Genomic DNA, 20,132 nt, shown 5'->3' on the forward strand with positions numbered 1-20,132 from the left:
CTCTGTTGCTATCACAGAGACAGAATTCCTACCAGGCTAATAAAATTTCAGACTGAAATGTGGCAAGCATTGCTAGTGGTGGTCTCTCATTATTGCTTTTTGTTCACCACTTCCAAAGCCGGCGGTTAAAGCAAAAAGCCATGCTGCTGCCATTTAATAGGCAAAGGTGTGGACTTATGAATCAAAGATGTTTCACACAAAAGCCACTGGATTTCACATCTCAAGCTCTTCACTTTAGAAAATTGATTTGTGCTCCTAACTCATGCAGACAATATGAAAAATTTCCTGTAAGATTATCAGTATGATATGACATTGCTTACCACACATCTGAGCCATTTTCATTTCAGATTATTTTACCTCTTGAGACTGGTAAAGAGAAAAATGAATGCCTTTGATTTGGCCTACTCAGTTTGCATACTCAAGACTGTCCCACCATCCCAAAATCATCTGTAAGACCTCTCACTTATGTAAACTTGTGAACTGAAATCCAGTATTTGTGTTTGTCACAGAAAATACTTATCCTTTTTTAACTTATTTCAGGTTTGCAATACATATGGATATTTATTACTGCAACAGCAAAAGCAGAATTGATTTCTGTATTGAATTCTCTAAAGAAAAAAATAAAAGTATATTATATTGTCATGCAGAACTTCAGCAAAAAAATCTCAATTTTCTGGGTGATTATTTTTCAAGAATTGAATGAACATAATTCTATGGCAATTGCTAATGCACATGAAAGATGAACAAAAGCTGTTCAAATAATGGCTATAAGCCAAATATTACATGTGTTAGCTCGTGCTATTTCATGTGTGAAATAGGGAAAAGTTGATGACTTTGCTTCTCTTTGTACAGATTAAAGCACAACTATATATTTATTTAAAAACTATAGATACCTTCCTCTCTGGTGCTTTGTGCACAAGGGTAGAAAGGCCAACCTGAATTCTCTATTTACATTTGTTTTATGTGATTGACATTTGGGGTTTCAGGTATGAGAGAATGTCTTCTTGGTCCCCAGATGAGGAGAATCAATCAAGCAAGTTAACTCTTCCAAGCATCTTTAGCCCTCCCCTAACACATTGACCAGAGTGTGCTCTACTGCTTCCTAACTGTGGACCCTCTTCCCATTACCCTTCCCTGCAGTGGAGCTGTGCTGTGCTCATAAAGCATGGGCAGGGATATCTTTCACTAGGTTATAAGCAAAAACATGGCCTAGCCGTGATTTTAATTTTTTTTTAATTACAAGAGTATCTAAATTAAATTTGATTGAATACTAAACCAAATGTCTACATCTCTTTTACAATATCTTCATTTTTCCTTAAGGTTGGTGGGATAGTACACTATCTAACAAAATACTGCCTTTCACTTCCACATGTACCGTTTTGTTCATTGTGATGAAAGTATTTCCCAGCTTTTGCCACACAAAATACCAGTAAGGTAAAATGCCTTATTGAAACTACTTTCAAGCACAATAAAAATATGTTCTTACTTGTTTAAGCTTCTTTAGATCTTCATCAAGTTCCAAGTTGTCCAAAATAACAGCAACAAACAAGCTGAGTAGAATCTACAAAACAATTGTAAGTGATTTGTTAAAGTTTATCTTATTTTTCTAAAGAAGTATTATTAAACAACATGGAAAAATGACAGGCCTACTGATGTAAATGGGATTCTTGCCTTTGACATCTATTGAACTAATATCACTTGCTACTATATATCTGCTAGCCCTCTTGCAAGTAGTAAATTGTTTTTTATCTTACCATACAATTATTATGAGTTTTAAGATGCTAAATTCTAGGTTTTATGACCAATGAATTATATATGTTTAACAGTATACCCATTAAAATGTACTTTGTGTGAAGAGAAAATTAAATAATCAGAAATAGTAGCAACAAACAACAACAACAATAATAACAATGACAATTACAACAACAATAATAAAAGAAATGCAAAGCAAAATCCTAAAACATCTTGTAAAGTTAAGGTGGTTTTCAATTAAGGTGTGACTTTTTAGTCACCTGACAGTCATTTACTTTATGGCCTTCCTTTATGCTCAGAGTGCCTCTGTGAAAAGTAGCTAACTCCACTTTGGAAGAAAAGTAAGCTGCTTCGTTATTTGCATGCATCACATGTACAGGAAATTCATGTCACAGAAGAGGAAAATCAGGTGTCTCAATTTACTCAACATTAAATGTTGTTTAGATATGTTTCTAGGAGGAAGAATCCCAGGGAGAAAAAAGTGTGCATCACTATCAGACTATTACATTTCCCTTGCATACAGATGCTGACCAGAGGGCAAAGGAGCTGGAAATGTGACTGATATAGGTGATAAGCAGACAGAATTAGGAGTATGGTAGGTGAGGAAGGATACCACTGTTCAGCATATATTATCAGACAACATCTATCTAAGGCAGTAAATATATGTACACATGCATAAGTCCACAGCTGCCAGCAACTGCCAACGTTTTACTCCCTGAAGTTAGATGCAAACATCCTCAAACACACTGAGCTTCTACAGGCATGCACCAATTTCTGATCTATCAGAGGGGTACCAGAAGGTATCCTAACTTGTTTTTAAAAAAGAGTTACTGGCCTACAATTTTTCTGTGGTCTTGGACCACTGAGTGACAGCCAGAGCAAACATATCCTTCCACTACTACTTGTAAATGAAGTGTAAGTTTGCCTGTCACACTGGAAATTTATTCCCTACCTATACAGAAGATGAAATTTAAGTGCCTTAATATACCAGACAAGGAGTTTGGAACTTAAACTGCATCTAAGTTGAGTGGATCTTATTCCAAGGCAGGATTTTCTTTTCCTCCATAAACTATAAAAGTACAGAAGACATAGGAAGGACTCTGGCCCATAAATTAAAAAAATGTCAGTGCTCAGAAAAAAAAAGTTCTTTTAACAAGAAGCTGGCTTTAGCTGGGATTAGAAGAATCCCAGGTAGTACCCTCCAGTACCCTGAACATCCCAGTGGCCACACTGACACAGATGGATCAACACTCACTAGAAAGTCACCCCCAGGATCCTGGCTATCTCATGATCTAGACTGATGCTGCTGGAACAATGCTGAAACCAGGCTCAGCATCCCCCCAGCTGGATGAACGCTGGAAGCAGCACTAATGATCACTTTTGCTCTCTTTTTCTGTCTCTCTTTCTGTCTTTAATTCATCTATACCTCTTTAATGTCTCTTTTACCTTTCACCTTACTCCATTATCCAAAACCCACTGCCATGTGCTTATATAGTAGGTCACAGACTAACATACTAATTTCCATGCCAAGTGGAACTTTCTGATTGTTTGTGGACCCTCTGACTTTTGTCATTCCTTTTGACTAACAAGCATTTATGAAAACTACTTTGATCCCTAGTTGCTAATGAAGAATTTTGCTATAATTCTGTTAAGATTTTACAGTATGGTGGTTTGCTTCTTTAGATATCCTGTTCATTCTATGATATTCAGTACATGCTGCTCAAAGCATAACAGTTAAGGAAGTTCAGTTCCATGCAAAAAAGAAGTACAGCACTCATTAAATATATCATCCCTTACAGTCTTGCTGATTCATGCACTGATATGTATCAAGGCAAGACTTTCATTAACTCCCTTTTTGCTTTTTTCCAACAAGAACCAAAGAAAATGTACCACAAAAGAAAACTTAAATGCAAACTTGTTATTTGTTTAACTTCCTCTGCCACCATCTCAACTAATTACAGTCCTTGTTTCCAAGAGAGTGAGTCTTTTTTGGGCTTCAATTTTTCTTTGCCTTCTTATGTGAAACATTAATTTCTTTCCAAGTCTCTACAGTCTGCTATGCCAAATGCCTGCAATTATCATTCTCAATTCTAATTGTCCCCCCTTTTCTGGTTGGTGAAAGTAATTTCTTCATTTGACTTTACTCTTGTTATTCTCTGATGGCTGTTTATTCTTAGAATGCTTCTTTTTGGTTTAAGTAGCAGCCCAACCATTTTCATGCTCCCTTACCAGTTCCATGTTATTTTGTTTTAAATTTCTTTTGCTACAGAAAACTCTGTCCTACACAGTTTTCCCTTCCAAGGTCTGAGGAAGATCTTAGAATTGAAACCAAAATTTCATAAACCCAGATAATTCTGCAAAGTTGTTTTTGCAGGGTTTTTTCATTCATGTAGAATTTGCATAGGTGAATGAGAACAAAAGTGTACCCTTATGGAGCAAAGCAAGGACTGTGTATTTAAATGCAAATTCCCTGCAAAAGGACTGAGGATGGTGCATAGAAAAGTGACTTCACTCCTAGCAAAATCAGTGCTTTCAGTAAACAAATAGAGAAGTCCCAGATGATTGTTTCAAAATAAGGAACATAAAACAGAATACTAACATTGCTTTCAGAGCTAAATTATTTCTCAATTAAGATGTGAATTTTTAGCAGAGAGGTCACTCGACACAATTTTACTTTATGGACTTGCTTAATACTCATCTAAGAAGTAAAAATGAATTACTGATTAGAAAATATTCTTGATGAAGAATCAAAAAAACATCAATAAGATTCTCTTACCAGTAACTGCTTTCAAATCTATGACCAAAAACTAACTTTTCTTTTACTTTATAACCTCAATTCCCAAGTTTAAATGATCACTCCATCATGAAAAGTTGCATTTTCCAACCCTTGTGAGCAAATTACACATCCTATATATCTTCTGATACATACATTTGTTTGGTTTATCCTTTGATGTGATTAAGCAGCTCTAAGAGTAGAAAATGCACTTTATTGCCATTTATAAAGTGGTCAAGTTTTCCATCCATATGAAGGAATCCATTGCACCCACAATTGTAGTCCAACTATTCAGTCTTTAGAAGTGAAATGGGATGAAGTGTAAAGTAAAAGAAGTAAATAGAAGCTGGTGGAGATTGTAGAAATACACTTAGTACCTTATGTAAGTGGACATCTGAGCAAAGAAAGAAAATGGAATGAAAAAAGTGAAATTAAGACTAAGTGAATGGAAAATAAAAAATGAGCATAGTAGGAGTGAATTAAGGGTGCATAAAGTGATTATTTTCCTGATTGTGGTATTTTCTCTGTGTGGTATCAAAATAAAGTTACAAGCCCTTATTGATGGAGGGTAATCAAGGAGATTTTTCCTTCCCATTTTCTCTATGAAAGAATGTAATAATCGCACATGAAATACATGCAGAAAAAAAAGTTGTTTTTTGTTTTTTTTATATAATCCATGTCTCTGTTTGCATGCAGGAACTGCTGTATTAGTTTTTATCATTTATTACTTGATATACTATATCATAAATTTTCCATGCATTGATTTTGTATCAGGCAACAGGACAGAAGGGATGACTAGTTAAGGGTTTATATCATAAGGTTTTACACTTCTCACTTTAATTGACACTTTAATTTACACTTCTCTTGGCTGTTGCCAAGAGAATGCAATGAAAGCTGAGGGGACCAGTTCTACATGACAAATAAAATCACTTAGCTCTGAAATCATTAGAGCTGTGAAGGTACAAGGCAGATAACAATTATATTGTTAGTCTGGCAGTGTGACTTGGATCTAAGAAGAACAACACCTCACATCAGAACAAAGGCCACCACCTCATGTCACATGGCTGAAGGGTAAATTTATTCTACCACATCCGCGAACTAAAAGCTGCCTATGCTAAAAATGAGCATCACAATTAGTTTTAACTAGCTGAGAATAATAAGTAGCATAAGAGCTATGAGAGTAATTCAAAATTAAATGATTCACAACACATTTGTGAGTGAAAACTTACCAGAGTAGCAAAAAGATGATATAGTATAAAATAAATAGCAACTACTGGTGCCCACATATGTCCTACAGCATTCAGTGTCTGATCCATAACATCCACCCATCCCTCCTGTGTGAGAATCTGAAACATTGACATGAATGCCTGCAAGAAATAGAATTGCAAACATATTAATGAATTATACTAATATGGTTTTATTGACACATTCCTAAAACTAATTTAACAGGGATGCATACCTCTTTTGGTTTGCTTTTTTAAACATTAGAAATGAGTTTAACTTTTAAAGCCAAGTAAAAGACTACTCATGAGCTAAAGGAGAAATAAATAGTTTGATCTTTGATAGAACTGTAATCTTCAATTGTTAACACAGTCCTAGCTTCATTAGCACACACAAAGAACCTTTTGGTTTCCTTCATGGCTGAAAAAAATAGGATAAATATCCTGAGCATAAGAAATTATTATTTTGAATATTATACTGTATTGCTATTTTTGACTATGCTTTCTCTTCTATGTCTCCTCTCTCGAAATATACCTATAATAAAGTGTTATAATTAAATGCGACCACAAATTATGTTATCTTAATAGCAGAAGCATTTGAGGACTCCACAGACAAGACTAACCAACACATGGCAAGCTCTCTGCACCTGCACTTGATTCAGCCTGTCAGATTTTTCCTCTATATTTTGTAAATAGCATTTTTTGTGGAACTACTCCTGCAACATTTTCAAACTCATTGAGGCTAGGTATATATGTCAAAAATAGAGGAAATAATGGGAATGTTTCGAACAATTTATTTATTCAGTGATAGGAACATATGAAATTAGATAAGCCTAGAACCCAGACACCTTTGTAACCCCAGCTGAGCCTACAGCACCAACCACAATTGAATTCATCATGGGCAATGTGTAACAGCATGATGTACGTCCTACACAGACATTGAGGAATGCACACTGCCTAGGAAACAGAAGTTTGAGTACAGTATCAAAGTGAAATATCTTGACAGTTTCAACTGTGTAAATGAGGCCAAACTATTGCACAAGTTTCTTTTTCTTTTGCCTGACATTGAAAGTATTCTCTTTCCAAACAGTAAGGATCAAAGTTGGTATCTTACTGAAGTTTATGCAAAATAAAAAAGTGTTAGAAACTCAAAACAACAATGCAGCTACAGCTAACAGGATTCCTAGAATTCAAAATGTTAACACAGTTACAAGGATGTATTAGATCTGTGCTCAGTGTGCCCAGCAGCAGCAGATTAACACATTAACACATTAATGTGATGGCACAAAGAGAAAAGGATTCTTCTTGTCAAACCTGTGAGAAAACAGTATCCAGACAGCCCTTCACTGCAACTTACCCTGGGCCAAAACTTGTGCTGGAAAAGCTGAAAACATGTAGCTATACAAACTTACGTGGTTGGGAAACAATAAAATGGTTCTAATTTTTAAAGTTGCTGGCAAAAATAACTGCGTGGGAGACGTCAAATTTATATTGTTATTATTATAAACCACAGGAAAATACTTTGCTTGGGCTCTTTATCAAGTTTATCAAGTTTTTCAAACAAAACACTGATTTCTCTAAGATGTTTCTTCCAATGTTTCTTTTAAACCAAACCATTAAGGTTATACTTATATCCCCACCCTTAGGGGAGTCCACTCCAGATTGTGACTTCTCACCTGCAGTAAAAGAAAATTTACTCTAGAGAAGTCTGTCCATGTGCATGCACACAGCACTTGGTTTTGGATCTCTGAGAGATCCCTATGGCTAACAATCATTAATGTTTGGTGACATGAAGGAGGATGTGGCGTGACTTGCTATATGCTATTTCTGTATCGTGAAATCCAGTCTATATCAAGGGCTATCTGCTTAAAATTGGAAAGGAGGGCCTGCAGTTACAAAACATTCTGAGATGGAGTAACGGGCTGGGTAAGGCAGGGATAATCCAGTGCATCTTGTTATACAGGCACTGCATAAAAGACACTGCCTTTTTGGAGTGCCCAGTGTGAGAGGAGAATTTCCATGTCTGTACCCAGGGATTACCCTGGAGAAAGTTCACTGGAAGCAGGAAAGAAGTGGCAGAAGGTACTAAGCAGTATCAGAAGACCTCTGATACTGCCTGTCCATTCTTTCACTGACCACAGATAAAGATCCTAGCAGTAAAGCTTTTTCTCCTCTGCTGGTTTAAATAACACATATCTTAAAGTGCAGAAACTGAATCATGCTGCCTCTAGGTCATTTTTGGAGGAAGAACTACTAATTTTTACTCTGTTACAGGGTTCACAAACATTTAGCTGCTGAGGGTTTTATAAGTCATTTGCCTGCTGAGTCACACATAAAAGCCCCTCATCAAAGTCCAACTTGTTTTCTTCTTGCTGCTGTGTTCTGTGGCACTCTGAAGCAGACAGAAGCACAAACACCCTGCTAGGTTAAGACCAAGAAGTTTGAGTGTTGTTTTTACAGTTGCTTTTCAGAATGAACTCACACTAATCAAATTTTCAGAGATGCTTAAACCTACAAGTCCAAATTACAAGAAGTGAAGCTGAGATGAACATGGAGCAGACCAAGGCATCCAAATGAGAAATCACACGTGTTCAGAGAGAAGTTAAACATCAGACTTTAATTTCTACACCAGAAACATCCTGACCAAATGAAAAGTCCCAGGCTTTCTTTTGAGCATGCAGATCCCACAGAGGACAAAGGCTACCATGAACTAGAAGTAGCAAAGAAAAATGCTGGCAACTACTTTTCTGTAAATTCTTTAGGGTGGTTAAAGTCTTTGGTATGTCAAGTATTTGGAGAGGCCAAGCACAAGGGCTGACATTTCCACAGTGCCCTCTGCTTTATGTTTCTGACAGTAATCTTGTCCTTAACCAGCACATTGCCAATCTGCAGCCACATCCACCCTTCAAATGAGTGTCCCCTCCCAGCCATGTGCACAGAATCTACACTGTGCAAAATTACAAACTTTTACCAACTCTTTTCCTTATTAGAGAGTCATTTGCTCCTCATGCAAGACACACAAAGAAACATTTGGGATCTTTATCTAGGAAAGGCCTTTTGTAGCCAGCTGAGCATGCATGAAACAAGCAGAAAATTCAGCCTCTGTCAGATCTGCCAGGGGTGCTTTAGGGTGAAGAAGACAAGGACCCCATCAGTGCTCAGCCCTGCTTCTCATGTCCCAGATTCCCTTTGTGATGGGGAGCTGAAGCTAAACCAGGCAGCTGTCACTGCCTGCACTCAGAGCCAGTGGCCATTGTATCTGATTGGTGGGGCACTCCTTGCTGAAGTATAAGGTGGGCACTACATTAAACAACACTCCCCACTGCTGGCTTTAAAAACACCTGAGGGACTGGACAACTGAACTAGTGCAGAATCCTTCCTTCCTTCTGAATCACACTTAATTACCACAGTTTACTGCTTTTAAAAAATATATATTCTACTTAATTCTTCAAGTTATAAAAATACCTTCAGTACTATATTGTGGACTCATCATTAACACAATTAATTAATGTGGAGAAGATATTAATTTAATATCAAAAAATCTAATCTTCCATCAAAACCAGTTGTCAGTAAAGCATATAGTTTTATAAAATGGCCTTTCAATGTAATTTAAGCATTTTGTTATGATATTAAATTCCAGTATAATTCAAAACATTAGTTTTAAGTAAATAAGGCAGTGCACAATGAATATGTGCTTTGCACTCAGCAATCTTTGGAGCAAGTTATTTTTAGCTGAAAGGTGTACCTCCCACTGTTTATTTTAAAATTAATTTGAAATGCAACTAGCTGACAGAATCAACATCTGTGAAGACGAGACTTAGAAATTTATGCAAATGGTGATTTTCTGAATTAATTCGTGTTATAGAAAAGACTGTCAATTTCTTTGAGTATTTATGCCCTATTACTTAATGAGCTGTTTTGATGATGGAAGTCAAACTACCTTTTTATTTATAGTGTAAGATTGGCAAAGGTTTGGTAGAATATATGAGCCAAAGTGCCATTTCTGACATCTTGTCCAACTGTTACAGGGGTGGCGCCACACAAATTACTACTTACAGTTATAATGTACTTGTCTTGTAACTGGTGCTTGCCCACAAAACTTTAGGGACCAAATTCCACTGGCCTAATTCATGGAAGCAGTTCTACAATCATAGGGATTGCTTCTGCAAATTAAGTTAATGGGATTTAGGACATTGCTGTAACATCCTTCTACCAGCAAAAACACGTTTTCCTCCTGACACAGTCATGAGGGCTCAGTAATGCCCTAAAGAAGAGTAGCCATCCTTTAAAAATGTGGCAGTGATACTGAGATTTTAACTGAATCAGACAATTAAGACTGCATTGTTCATCTTTTTTAATGGGTGTTGCTAAGGTTGAACTAATATCTCACATCATGAACTCTTTCCAAGGTCAAGACTAGGAGCCACTAGCTTTTGTCAAAACTGGGGAATTGTTATTGGGATTAGTTGGGCCCAACTTTCATCTTGTGTTGACCCATTTAAAAGAAGGGCAGCATTCCCAACTTTGTAAATTGAGACAGAGCAGTCAGCACAAGGCTGCAAACTTCAAAAGAAACCAGGGCATGGAAGTCAGAGACACTAACAATGTGTTTTGTTCTCCATACAGTGAAATTTCTTAGCAGCCACCTTACACCTATGTGTTCTTCAGGGGGCCCCGCCACCCCATCCTTCCTCATGGCTCAATATGTGCAGCCCAAGAAGACATGCAAAAATAAGAGATAGCAGATGGTTAAAAACAGTAAAGCAAACATCTATATTTTTGTGCTTAGCATTAGAGAGAAAGCCAGTCCATTTGGCAAGTTGTAATGGCCAAAAGAAGGGTGAAATTAGTAGCTATGGCAACAGTGAGCTTGTGCCTATTGATTTTCATCAGGAAACCATGTGAAAACATGCAATTTAGAGGCATTAGCAAAAGGAGGAGGTCTATTTGTTCCAAAACCCATACTGTGCCTTCTTATAAAGCACTTAGTTTCAAAATGATTTTAGGTTTTGTCTTTTTCAATGTAGAAAGCACTTTAATGTAGAAACTCAAAATTTAGCCTTTAGTGTCACCATTTTTGTTATCATGCTTGTCCTCTGTATTTTTAACTGAAAAACTCGCAGCAACAATCCTGGCTATTTAAAGATTGCTCTTCTTTGAGGGTAAGCTCCTAATAATTTATCTTAGCAAATTCTGGTATTGCAGACTTAATATCATCTCATATGTTATATAGCATGTCTTCAGTCATGTTTTGAAAATAATTAGAATTGTCTTATTGTGAACTGATTCAGTGATTTTTCTTCAGGGAAGAAAATTGGAGAAGTCCCAGACTTTGCTAGGAAGACACACTCCTTCAGAGGGATGCCAGCATTTCACTCCATCAATCACAATTTTGAGTACAAAATTTTCACTGACTTTTAACCTAATAAGAGATGCTTCACTATAAAACTACAAAAAGAAACCACATACTGTAAATTTTACGCTTCTGAAACAAATATAGCAAGGTGAATATGAATACATAAAAAAAATAATGAGGGACTCATGCTTCTGGCTATCATATGAAAAAAATATTGAAAACATTTCAATTCAGTATTGCTGTAACACTCTTCTATTGTTGTTGACAGCTCTTCTCTTTTTCCAGTACTTAAGTCATAAAATAGATGGGCAAAGACATGTCCTGTTTGTAAAAACACCGTATAATTTGTTGGCAAAAATATTTTCTCACTCTTAAAATGCATATTTAGTATTTACATATACCTGTTAAAATTCAATATGCTAGAAGCCCTTATTGAAGTTTAAATGGCAGCAGATTGAAATGCTCAAAATAATCCAAAACTTTACTTATGTATTGATATAAATTGGCCATTTTTCATTGCAAGTGGATCTTTCTCAGGTACTTACATCAATTTATCTAGTTAAAATGTGAAGATGATTGCAATCCTGTCTTATTTTGATCATACTACAATTATTCTTTCAGGACTTCCACTGAAATTTTGAATAAATAATAAAATAATTGGAAAACAAAATTCCATGGCAATTTGAAACCTGCAGTTTTTTTCAGAAGTTGTACATGGGAATTGAGAATAAAATATGGTGGCAATATCACTTGATTTAGAGACCTGACTTTATTAGGCAAGCTTAAGTTTTATTTTATTTTTCTTTCTTTAGCATTTAATGAATGATACTGCATATCTAATTCTAGTGGCTGCTTTTCTAAGCATGTTTTCCAAAATAGAAAGCATGGTGTTGCATTATTCTCTGCGGGTAGGCATTTTTTGTTCCACATTGGATGGCCAGCTTCCCATAGATCAAGTTCAGCTTTATAATTACAAATTGTTGTTTAGCAATTTTGTTCGCTAAATACATGACCCTTGAGGCTGCCTTATTCATTGTTATTTAATTGTTCCAACCAATGCACTTCCACTAAAATAGATACATTGGATAACCAAACTGGAATGACAGAAACAAATAAATTGTCACTGGAATCAATCCATGTACACTCAGTCTAATCCAGTATTAAAGAAATTGCACTATTTTCATTCAGAACAGTGTGCTTCAACAAATACATTAACTCCAATTTCCACTGATTTTCAATGTTCTGTTCTGAATTAATGTAATGCCCATAAATATCCATTATTTGTACCCAAAAGGCAAACACTTATTTTGTCAATGCAGACAGGTTTCATAACCCTGTGTAAAACAAGCATTCCTGTACAGATCAAGAACAACCACTTTCATAATAGGAAGATTTAATCATGTATATACATGTTTTATATAAATTCTTGGGCTATATTCATGCCTGTGGACATCAATTCTCTTCCTGTTACATGACAGAATACTGTTAAGCTGTATGCTGTGCTGTGTCATCATCACAGTGCATGGGTAAAATTTCTCTGTGCTCCCTTGACAGCAAAAATAGAATACCTATCACAAGGAATCATGGTTTTCACTACAGAAGGACTATAGGAAGACTATTACACCCAGAAAATACAAATTTTTAAAACCTATGCATATGAAGATAAACTGCTTCATGTTTCTCAGAAGGAAAGGAAGACTGCTAATATGATAAGAAACATGATAGAATCTGTCCAGGTTTGGGGTGGGATAGAACTAATTTTCTTCCTAGTAGCAGGCACAGTGCTATATTTTGGATTTATGATGAGAATTATGCTGATAATACTGTGAAGTTTTAGTTGGTGCTGAGCAGTACTTGCACAGTGTCAGGGCCTTTCCTGCCTCTCACCCTGCCAGTGAACAAGCTGAGGGTGCACAAGAGGTTATGAGGGGCAGGACAGGTAACTCCAAATGACCAAAGGGATATCCCATCACATATGGCACCATGGTCACCACATAAACTAGGGGAAAGCTGGTTATGGGCTGCAGACTGGAAGCTGGCCGATCATCAGCCAACATATACTGAGCAATGGCACTGTGAGCCACTGATTTTGTATATTCTAATTCTTCTATCATTATTGTCTCCCGTTTCTGTCCTATTGAAATTTCTTTATCTTAGCCCAAAAATTTTACTTCCCCCCACTTCTGCCCCCAATTCTCTCCTCTATCCCACTGCAGGGGTAGGATTGAACAAGTGGCTGTGCAATGTTTAGCTCTACTGGCCACATTAAACCCAAGAGAATCACAGAATCATTAGGATGGAAAGGACCTTTAAGATCACTGAGTCCAATCATTTACCAAACACTGCCAAGTCTGCCATCAATGGTAAGAAAATATCCACGATAAGAAAATAATGACAAGCAATGATTAATCAGTGCTTTTTATACTTGCCCTTGGAAAGGTTGTAAATCTATCCAGTTCTTCCACAAAGCAAAACATCTGTAAACTGATTGCTGACATTACAATTAAAAGGCTGGCAGTAAATACTACCAAACTTCCAAGTTTTTTTCCTGGTCCAAAGATCTTATACACAAAATCCTCCAAAGCAGGAGAAATCTTTATAAGACGAACTACTCTAAGAACCTGCAAAGAAAGAGAAAAATGCAACAGTATCAATTATTTATCTCATTAATCAAAAACTTTCAAAATATCAGACATTCATGGCCAAAAAGGGACCTAAAGCCTTGTAGACCAATAAATATCAAGTTGCCACCACGTGTAATAGATGACAAGTTTTGTGTTAGGTTAAAACCACAAAACCAGGAAGGAACATAAGCAGCATTGAGGCATACAGGTATGGGATGATTGTACAGTCATGGGAGGACCCAAGGGGTCTCCAAGGCTGTAGTCAACTCACTGATCATGAAGAGTCATTACAGACATGCAGTTGGGTGAAGCTGATTTTGGGGTAACAACGGGAACAAAGACATAGACAAAACACACCACAGGTACTAAATATGCATCTAATGTGAAATTAGAGACCAAAGGAGGTTTACAGTGTGTTACCAAACAAAAGAATGCCTCCAGGTAGGAGTCAAAGTGCATCAGTCTAGATTTAGCAATTAAGAATCTACTGAAGTGCTAGGTAAATGGCTCCAGTTTGATTACCATCACTGTTAAAATTTCATTCTTATACTAAATGGGCACGGTCTTGAACAGTCTTTGATGAAAGCTCTGCTTTGAGCAGCAGGCTCAATGAAATGGCTTTGAAAGGCCACTTCTAACTTAGATTTCTCTGATTTTATGATGTTTGCTATATCAAGTTACATATTCACATAAAGAACTGGCAAGTCTTCTTCCCCAGATCATGTTTCCATTTCACTGACCTGAAGCAAAATTGTTTGGCATTATGTGCTAGATAACCTAGTAAATTTGGTAATGAACATATTTTGCTATTTCATATTATATATAACATGGGAAATTTTGGGTCATGATTCTCACTATCAGAGAAAGTCAGTATCTCACAATAGCATTGTTTGCCCCTAACATATCTGACACTTCTCAGTGCTGGCAGCAAAACTTTGATCTTGTGTGGAACTTCTGACCCATTCACTGCTGAGTTTACTTTGAAAGAGCTGCTGACAGCTCTGATTCTCCTGTTTCTGCCATTGATGTTGACACAGTGACATCAATGGCAGAATCAACAACAGGTAGTGGCAGCAACGTTAGTTGCTGAAGACAACAGACAGCAGCATATGGGGCAACTGAGATTCTGCAGTTCCTAGGAAGAAAAAGGCTCTCTATTTCAAGGTATCACCTGGGTTTCCACAAGAATCATATTGAAACTGAAAAGCAGGAATTACAGTGCAATTATTGTCTGACCTTATGTACAAATCAAATAAAATTACTGTGCTGCTTTTGGAAAAAAAATATGACAGAAGTTGTTTATACAATGAGCTTGCTGTAGCCCTGTAGCTTGCTAATAGTGTACACCTTTGGATTTCACATGAAGCTCATCTCCCTACCCATTTGTAAGGTATGTAGAATATGCTTGCCATCTAGATTTAAATACCAAAGGAGGTGGGGGGTGGGAGACAGTCAACTCAAGAGAGCAACTTATTCCAAACATACCAGAGCCCTCACGTGAGATGGGATAAGCATCCACTGTCTTCAGTGGCAAACAAGACTCCTAGATTCAGAGGGTACACTAGACAGCTTAACATTCACACCATTAGCACAAAGTGAGATAAAGTCCTTTTTTTCATATGGGTATCATGACTACATTGCATATAATCTGAGAGCATGAAACTGACTACCAAGGCAGATAGTGAGATGAGTGCGATTTCCAAGTACTATTAAAATGTAAACATGGTGCCTTCTTGCTTACAAGATTTACTCATGGTGTAAATGTTAGCTCTGTTCCCATGAATACTAGTTTCAACACAGACCCCAGTGGGGAGAAAATTTCATACTAGTTGGTATTCCAAGTGGTGTTTTAGATAAACTCAATTATCTGGCTTACTTTTTTCCCCTTTCTTTGGGGAACTTTAATTGACCTTTAAGCCACACACTAATCTTATTGATACTATTTGGTTTCTTCATTTGTTTTCATTAGGTAACAAATTGAATCTAGCAAAAGTACATTCTAATGAATTTATGCATTTTGTGTAATTGGATTGCAAATTGTATTATATTTAGGAGTTGTAGAAGATGCACTATTTGGATTAAATATAAAAAATATATTAAAAACAAATCAAAATTAATAATACAAAAAAGGAACCATAGCTCTCTTACAAATAATGTCTGCATCTCCTGCAAGGGATGACAGTTATTCAGAAAATGACTCAGCAGTATTTTCCCCAAGCGCAAATACAATACCACCTCTTTAGTCCAGTATAGGTGAAATTCTGTTTAAATATCTCCCTTTTATGCTGGTTCATTACAGATCTCTACAATAATATGCAAAATCTGTTATTTCTCCACTAATTTTATGTCTTATAGATATAGCTAGATAACAGTCCTTTGCTGTAGTCTTTCACAGAGGGCTCTGCAAAGCATCTTGAATGAATGCACAGTGAATGCAAGGAAGATAGGTGGGGAGGTGGACAGTAGCCAATGTAGTAAAGACTGAGTGATGTGCTGGCAAAAGGTAATGATATAGACCAATGAATAATGCAAACTGAAATGTATGCAAGGAGGACTAGACAACCCAAACAATAATTCTTGCTTGCTATCCTGGAATGTGTCAAGAAGGACTTCTGTTTTCAGTAACCTGTTTTGTTGGCTGACAAGGAACACATTTATGCTGTCATCACAAATACCTAAATGCCTGGAAATATGCCTAACATTAAGATGTAGTCATGTGAAAAATGCATTTTGACCTTGGTTGATTTGAAAATGTGTTATCTAGCTTGCCCAGAACTTAGCTGTGGAAGAATATGCTGTGTACCTTACATGCTGACTTCAAAGGTATTCTGCAACCTTCCAATCATTCACCTCCTAGGGAACTTGGATTGCATAATACAACCCAAATCTTTCAGTGTAGCAGGTGTTTCTGCTTGTAAAATGCATGTCTTTCATGTATTTTGGAAAAAAAATATCACATCATGAAATTATCAGTCATAAAAGCTAGCACTGTGTAATTAAAAAAAACATCACCATCATTACTGCTCCTCTAAACTAATTAAATCCATTAAAGAGAAAAGACTTATTATTTTATTACCGTCATCTGCCTACCTTTTAATCATACTTTCAATCCCATCAGTTAGTGATGATGTCATCCATTTAGTCCAATATACATAATTTATGCTGAAAATTCTTACAAAGAAACCACCAGTCATAAGTGGACTACGTCCTAATAAATATGAACCAATTATTAACTAAATTGCTGACTGGTTTAACTGAGAGCTCCCAGCTACTCTCCCGGAGCTGTGCAAGTGCATACTCCTGACACATCATCCTTCCTAGCACCTTAGATGCATCATGCTGCATAGAGTAACAGCATGCTACATATTTGGACAGCAAAATCAAAGCTATAATGACTTAAAAGGCTTCAAATTATATCAGGTGAAAACAAAATAGATTTTTTTCATCCTGAAAGCTTTCTTGAGAAGGTTTGCAGAACCATTCAGAAAAAATACAGGATGACATTTGCAGAAATCTGAAAAGGCCATTATGTTTCAACCCACACTTGGAGAGACTGCTTCCCCCATGCTGTATTCATGTTGACAATATGTGTCACTATAACATTTATTGACAGAACACTGTCTCATGATTTATAATTTTCCCCTATTGAGTATTACTTATTCACCATGCCAACCCCTTGCTGAATAATGGGCAGATATAAATCCTTTAATATTTATATTCTTAAAAAAACCCTTTCTTTAGCACTGTGAAATATAACTCATAATGAATCCCAGTGCTTTCTCCCAAAACTGGATCAACCCTAAGCACTTGAAAGAGGGTGAATGGGGAATTTGTTGGGCTGGCTGACAAGAAGAATCAGTCAGAATGATAAGTCAGAATTAATCAGTCTTTTTTTGTCTCTCTTTCCTGTTCTTCCCCCAAGTGAAAATGCAAGAAGAGCCTCATACTCCATCTAGAAAAGGAATGGCTGGAGAGCTAAAAAACCCAAGTCTAGGATGATTCTGGAGAAATTTTCTCAGAAGACCCACAGAAACATATCTTATCATGTGACTGCCACAGAGATAAAGATTTGGAGAAACAATAGCAAGTGAACTGAGGCCTCAGAGAGAGCAGCCAGGAAAGTAGTGGTGGACACTATGGGAATGTGATGTTGTAAACAGCTGTGTAATAGGTCAAGGCTCAGTGAAGAACAATGAAGAAACAAACCAGAACTTACTGAACAGTGCAGCTCAGGTAAGAAATGGGAGTTACTGACAACAGAAAGGACTTCTCAGTGAAATCAGGAAAAATGCTATTTTTCTAAATCCACCCAATGAACTTAGTTAAAACCAGAGATTTTTTTTATTTTAAAGTCATTCTCAAAATCAGTCAATACTGTGAGAAAATTGAAATTTGTGTGAAATGTGGATGGGTAACGTTTTAATTTGGTATATAGGGTAAAAAGTAAAAGTAGCTGATCATACCTGAAAATATGTAAATTGAGAGTGATAGAGGTCTGGATAAATATGGAGAGTGGTTCCAATTACAAGCAGCAACTCAAACTTGTGGAGAGATGAGCTGATGTATCCTGTGAAGCCCAAACACCAGATCTTCAGAAGAGCTTCTAAATCAAACAGAACTGTAAAAGCAACCTAGATGGATGAAAAAATAAGAAAGATGCAATCAAAACACTGAGTTAAATTAGAAGTTTCTATGTCATGATGTCTATCTGGGCTTTGTATGGCAAAAATAAAATCTTCATAATATTTAACAAAACCAATCATGTTCTAAACAGAATAAACAATTATAGATTTCACTTCATAGAATTTTCCAGACTCAACACAGGTAGATTTCATGATTTGGAAAGCATGAAGTAATAAATCCATCCAGATGATCTTTCACTTTATATATATAAAAAAGAAAATATGATGGCATGACTTTTTCAAAATATGAATCAACATGTACGAGATTTCTGAAGAATTTCAAGAGATCTAAGAAAGACACCAAAGTTTGAAAATTACTACTACAATTTTCTAAAACATCCATAGTAATATGACAACTCAAACAGGTAGAAAAGAGGTAATGATTTTTAAGCACCTAAAACAAATTTTAAAAGGAGAGGAAATTCAAAGTCATTCCAGAATTAGTTAATTTTCATAATGATGTTAAAGAACTTGGACATGGTGGGAAGTTACAGGGGAAGAAATCTACTTGCAGGGAATGACTTTGGGATTCTTCCAGAGGCGTTTCTTGAAATATTTGCACAGTAAAATGCATAATGTTCAGTTTGAACAAAAGCATAGGTGTACATCTTCAAGATTTATTTTCTCTTACTTCTCTCATTACCAAAAATCCTTCTGGCTAGGCACACTTCCTCATCTGCTTCTCATTTTACCACTGTATATACTCTGAGATGCTCTCTTCCACACTTTCCAACAACGAGGATATGCAATGGAAATGCTTTTCTGTGACTCAGAAATGTTCCTCTCTGACCCTTTACACACATTGAGGTTTAGAGACCCTAAAATAACACTAGTTCATATCTAATTGCCACTAATACTTTCAAAGTGCAGTAGAAATAAAGAAAATATAGCTTAAATCTCCTTTGAAGACAAGCATTATAAATCTGTTAAGATGAGAGACTAATTGACTGTGGGGCATGAGGTCTACTGAATTTGGCAGGGGATAAAAAAGTTATAGACTAAGATTTTAATCCTGACCCTGACAATGAAAATCTCTGGATTTTAAATTTTTAAGGATGCTGCCTTAAAAATTTAAACTCTGCAGTCCATCAAAAATATATTTATCAACATGAAAGAGGAAGGTTGTGAGATAGCTAAATAAAATTTTATGTATTTTATGTGTACAGAACTGTCACCAGCAGGAGTGGAGATGGAAATTAAACACTGAAGTTTATGCCAGACAGTGTAGGGACACATTTATGCCTTTATCCTCAAATGGATCTTGCCAGTTTTACCGCCTGTGTTCTGGGATCTCAAAGAGCTCTAGAAGAGCAATGAGCCAGGTTTGAAGAGACTACTCCTTTACATAAAAATCTCTAAGACACAAGAAAAATGTTTTAGCAAAAAAACCTTAAAAGTAAAGTTCACTTTTAATGACACAACAACTAACTGAGTCCGAAAAGAAGAAGGCCATTGAATTAGGCATAATGAAACAGTGGTTAGAAAGCAGCTGGGATTCAACTCAGAGCAGGTGGAATAACAATGCCATTTAAATACACACGTACAAACTTCAGAGCACATAGGCTTCCTATTAGAACAAGACTAACAAATATGATGTTAAGTGTATTTTAATTTATTCTAAAAATGTGTGGGCAGGATCATTTGCATTTCACATACTTGTCAAATGAATTCAAACCACTGGCACTTAAAAATGTATCAAATGGTTTGCATAACATCTGATTAATT

At 36.3% G+C, this 20,132-nt stretch overlaps 1 protein-coding gene across 1 annotated transcript in view; it reads right to left on the minus strand.

Annotated features, from left to right (window-relative positions):
• Positions 1–20,132, minus strand: part of NALCN (sodium leak channel, non-selective) — a 217,477-nt gene that overhangs the window by 86,021 nt on the left and 111,324 nt on the right. The window contains exons 11-14 of the mRNA XM_005424146.3: positions 18,189–18,356; positions 13,531–13,722; positions 5,755–5,892; positions 1,487–1,561 (exon numbers count right to left, since the gene is read on the minus strand). Of these exons, the coding sequence (XP_005424203.1) occupies positions 1,487–1,561; positions 5,755–5,892; positions 13,531–13,722; positions 18,189–18,356 (573 nt within the window). The remainder of the gene's footprint in view (positions 1–1,486; positions 1,562–5,754; positions 5,893–13,530; positions 13,723–18,188; positions 18,357–20,132) is intronic.

This window comes from Geospiza fortis, unplaced genomic scaffold, assembly GCF_000277835.1.
Source record: "Geospiza fortis unplaced genomic scaffold, GeoFor_1.0 scaffold84, whole genome shotgun sequence".
NCBI classification, from domain to species: domain Eukaryota; kingdom Metazoa; phylum Chordata; class Aves; order Passeriformes; family Thraupidae; genus Geospiza; species Geospiza fortis.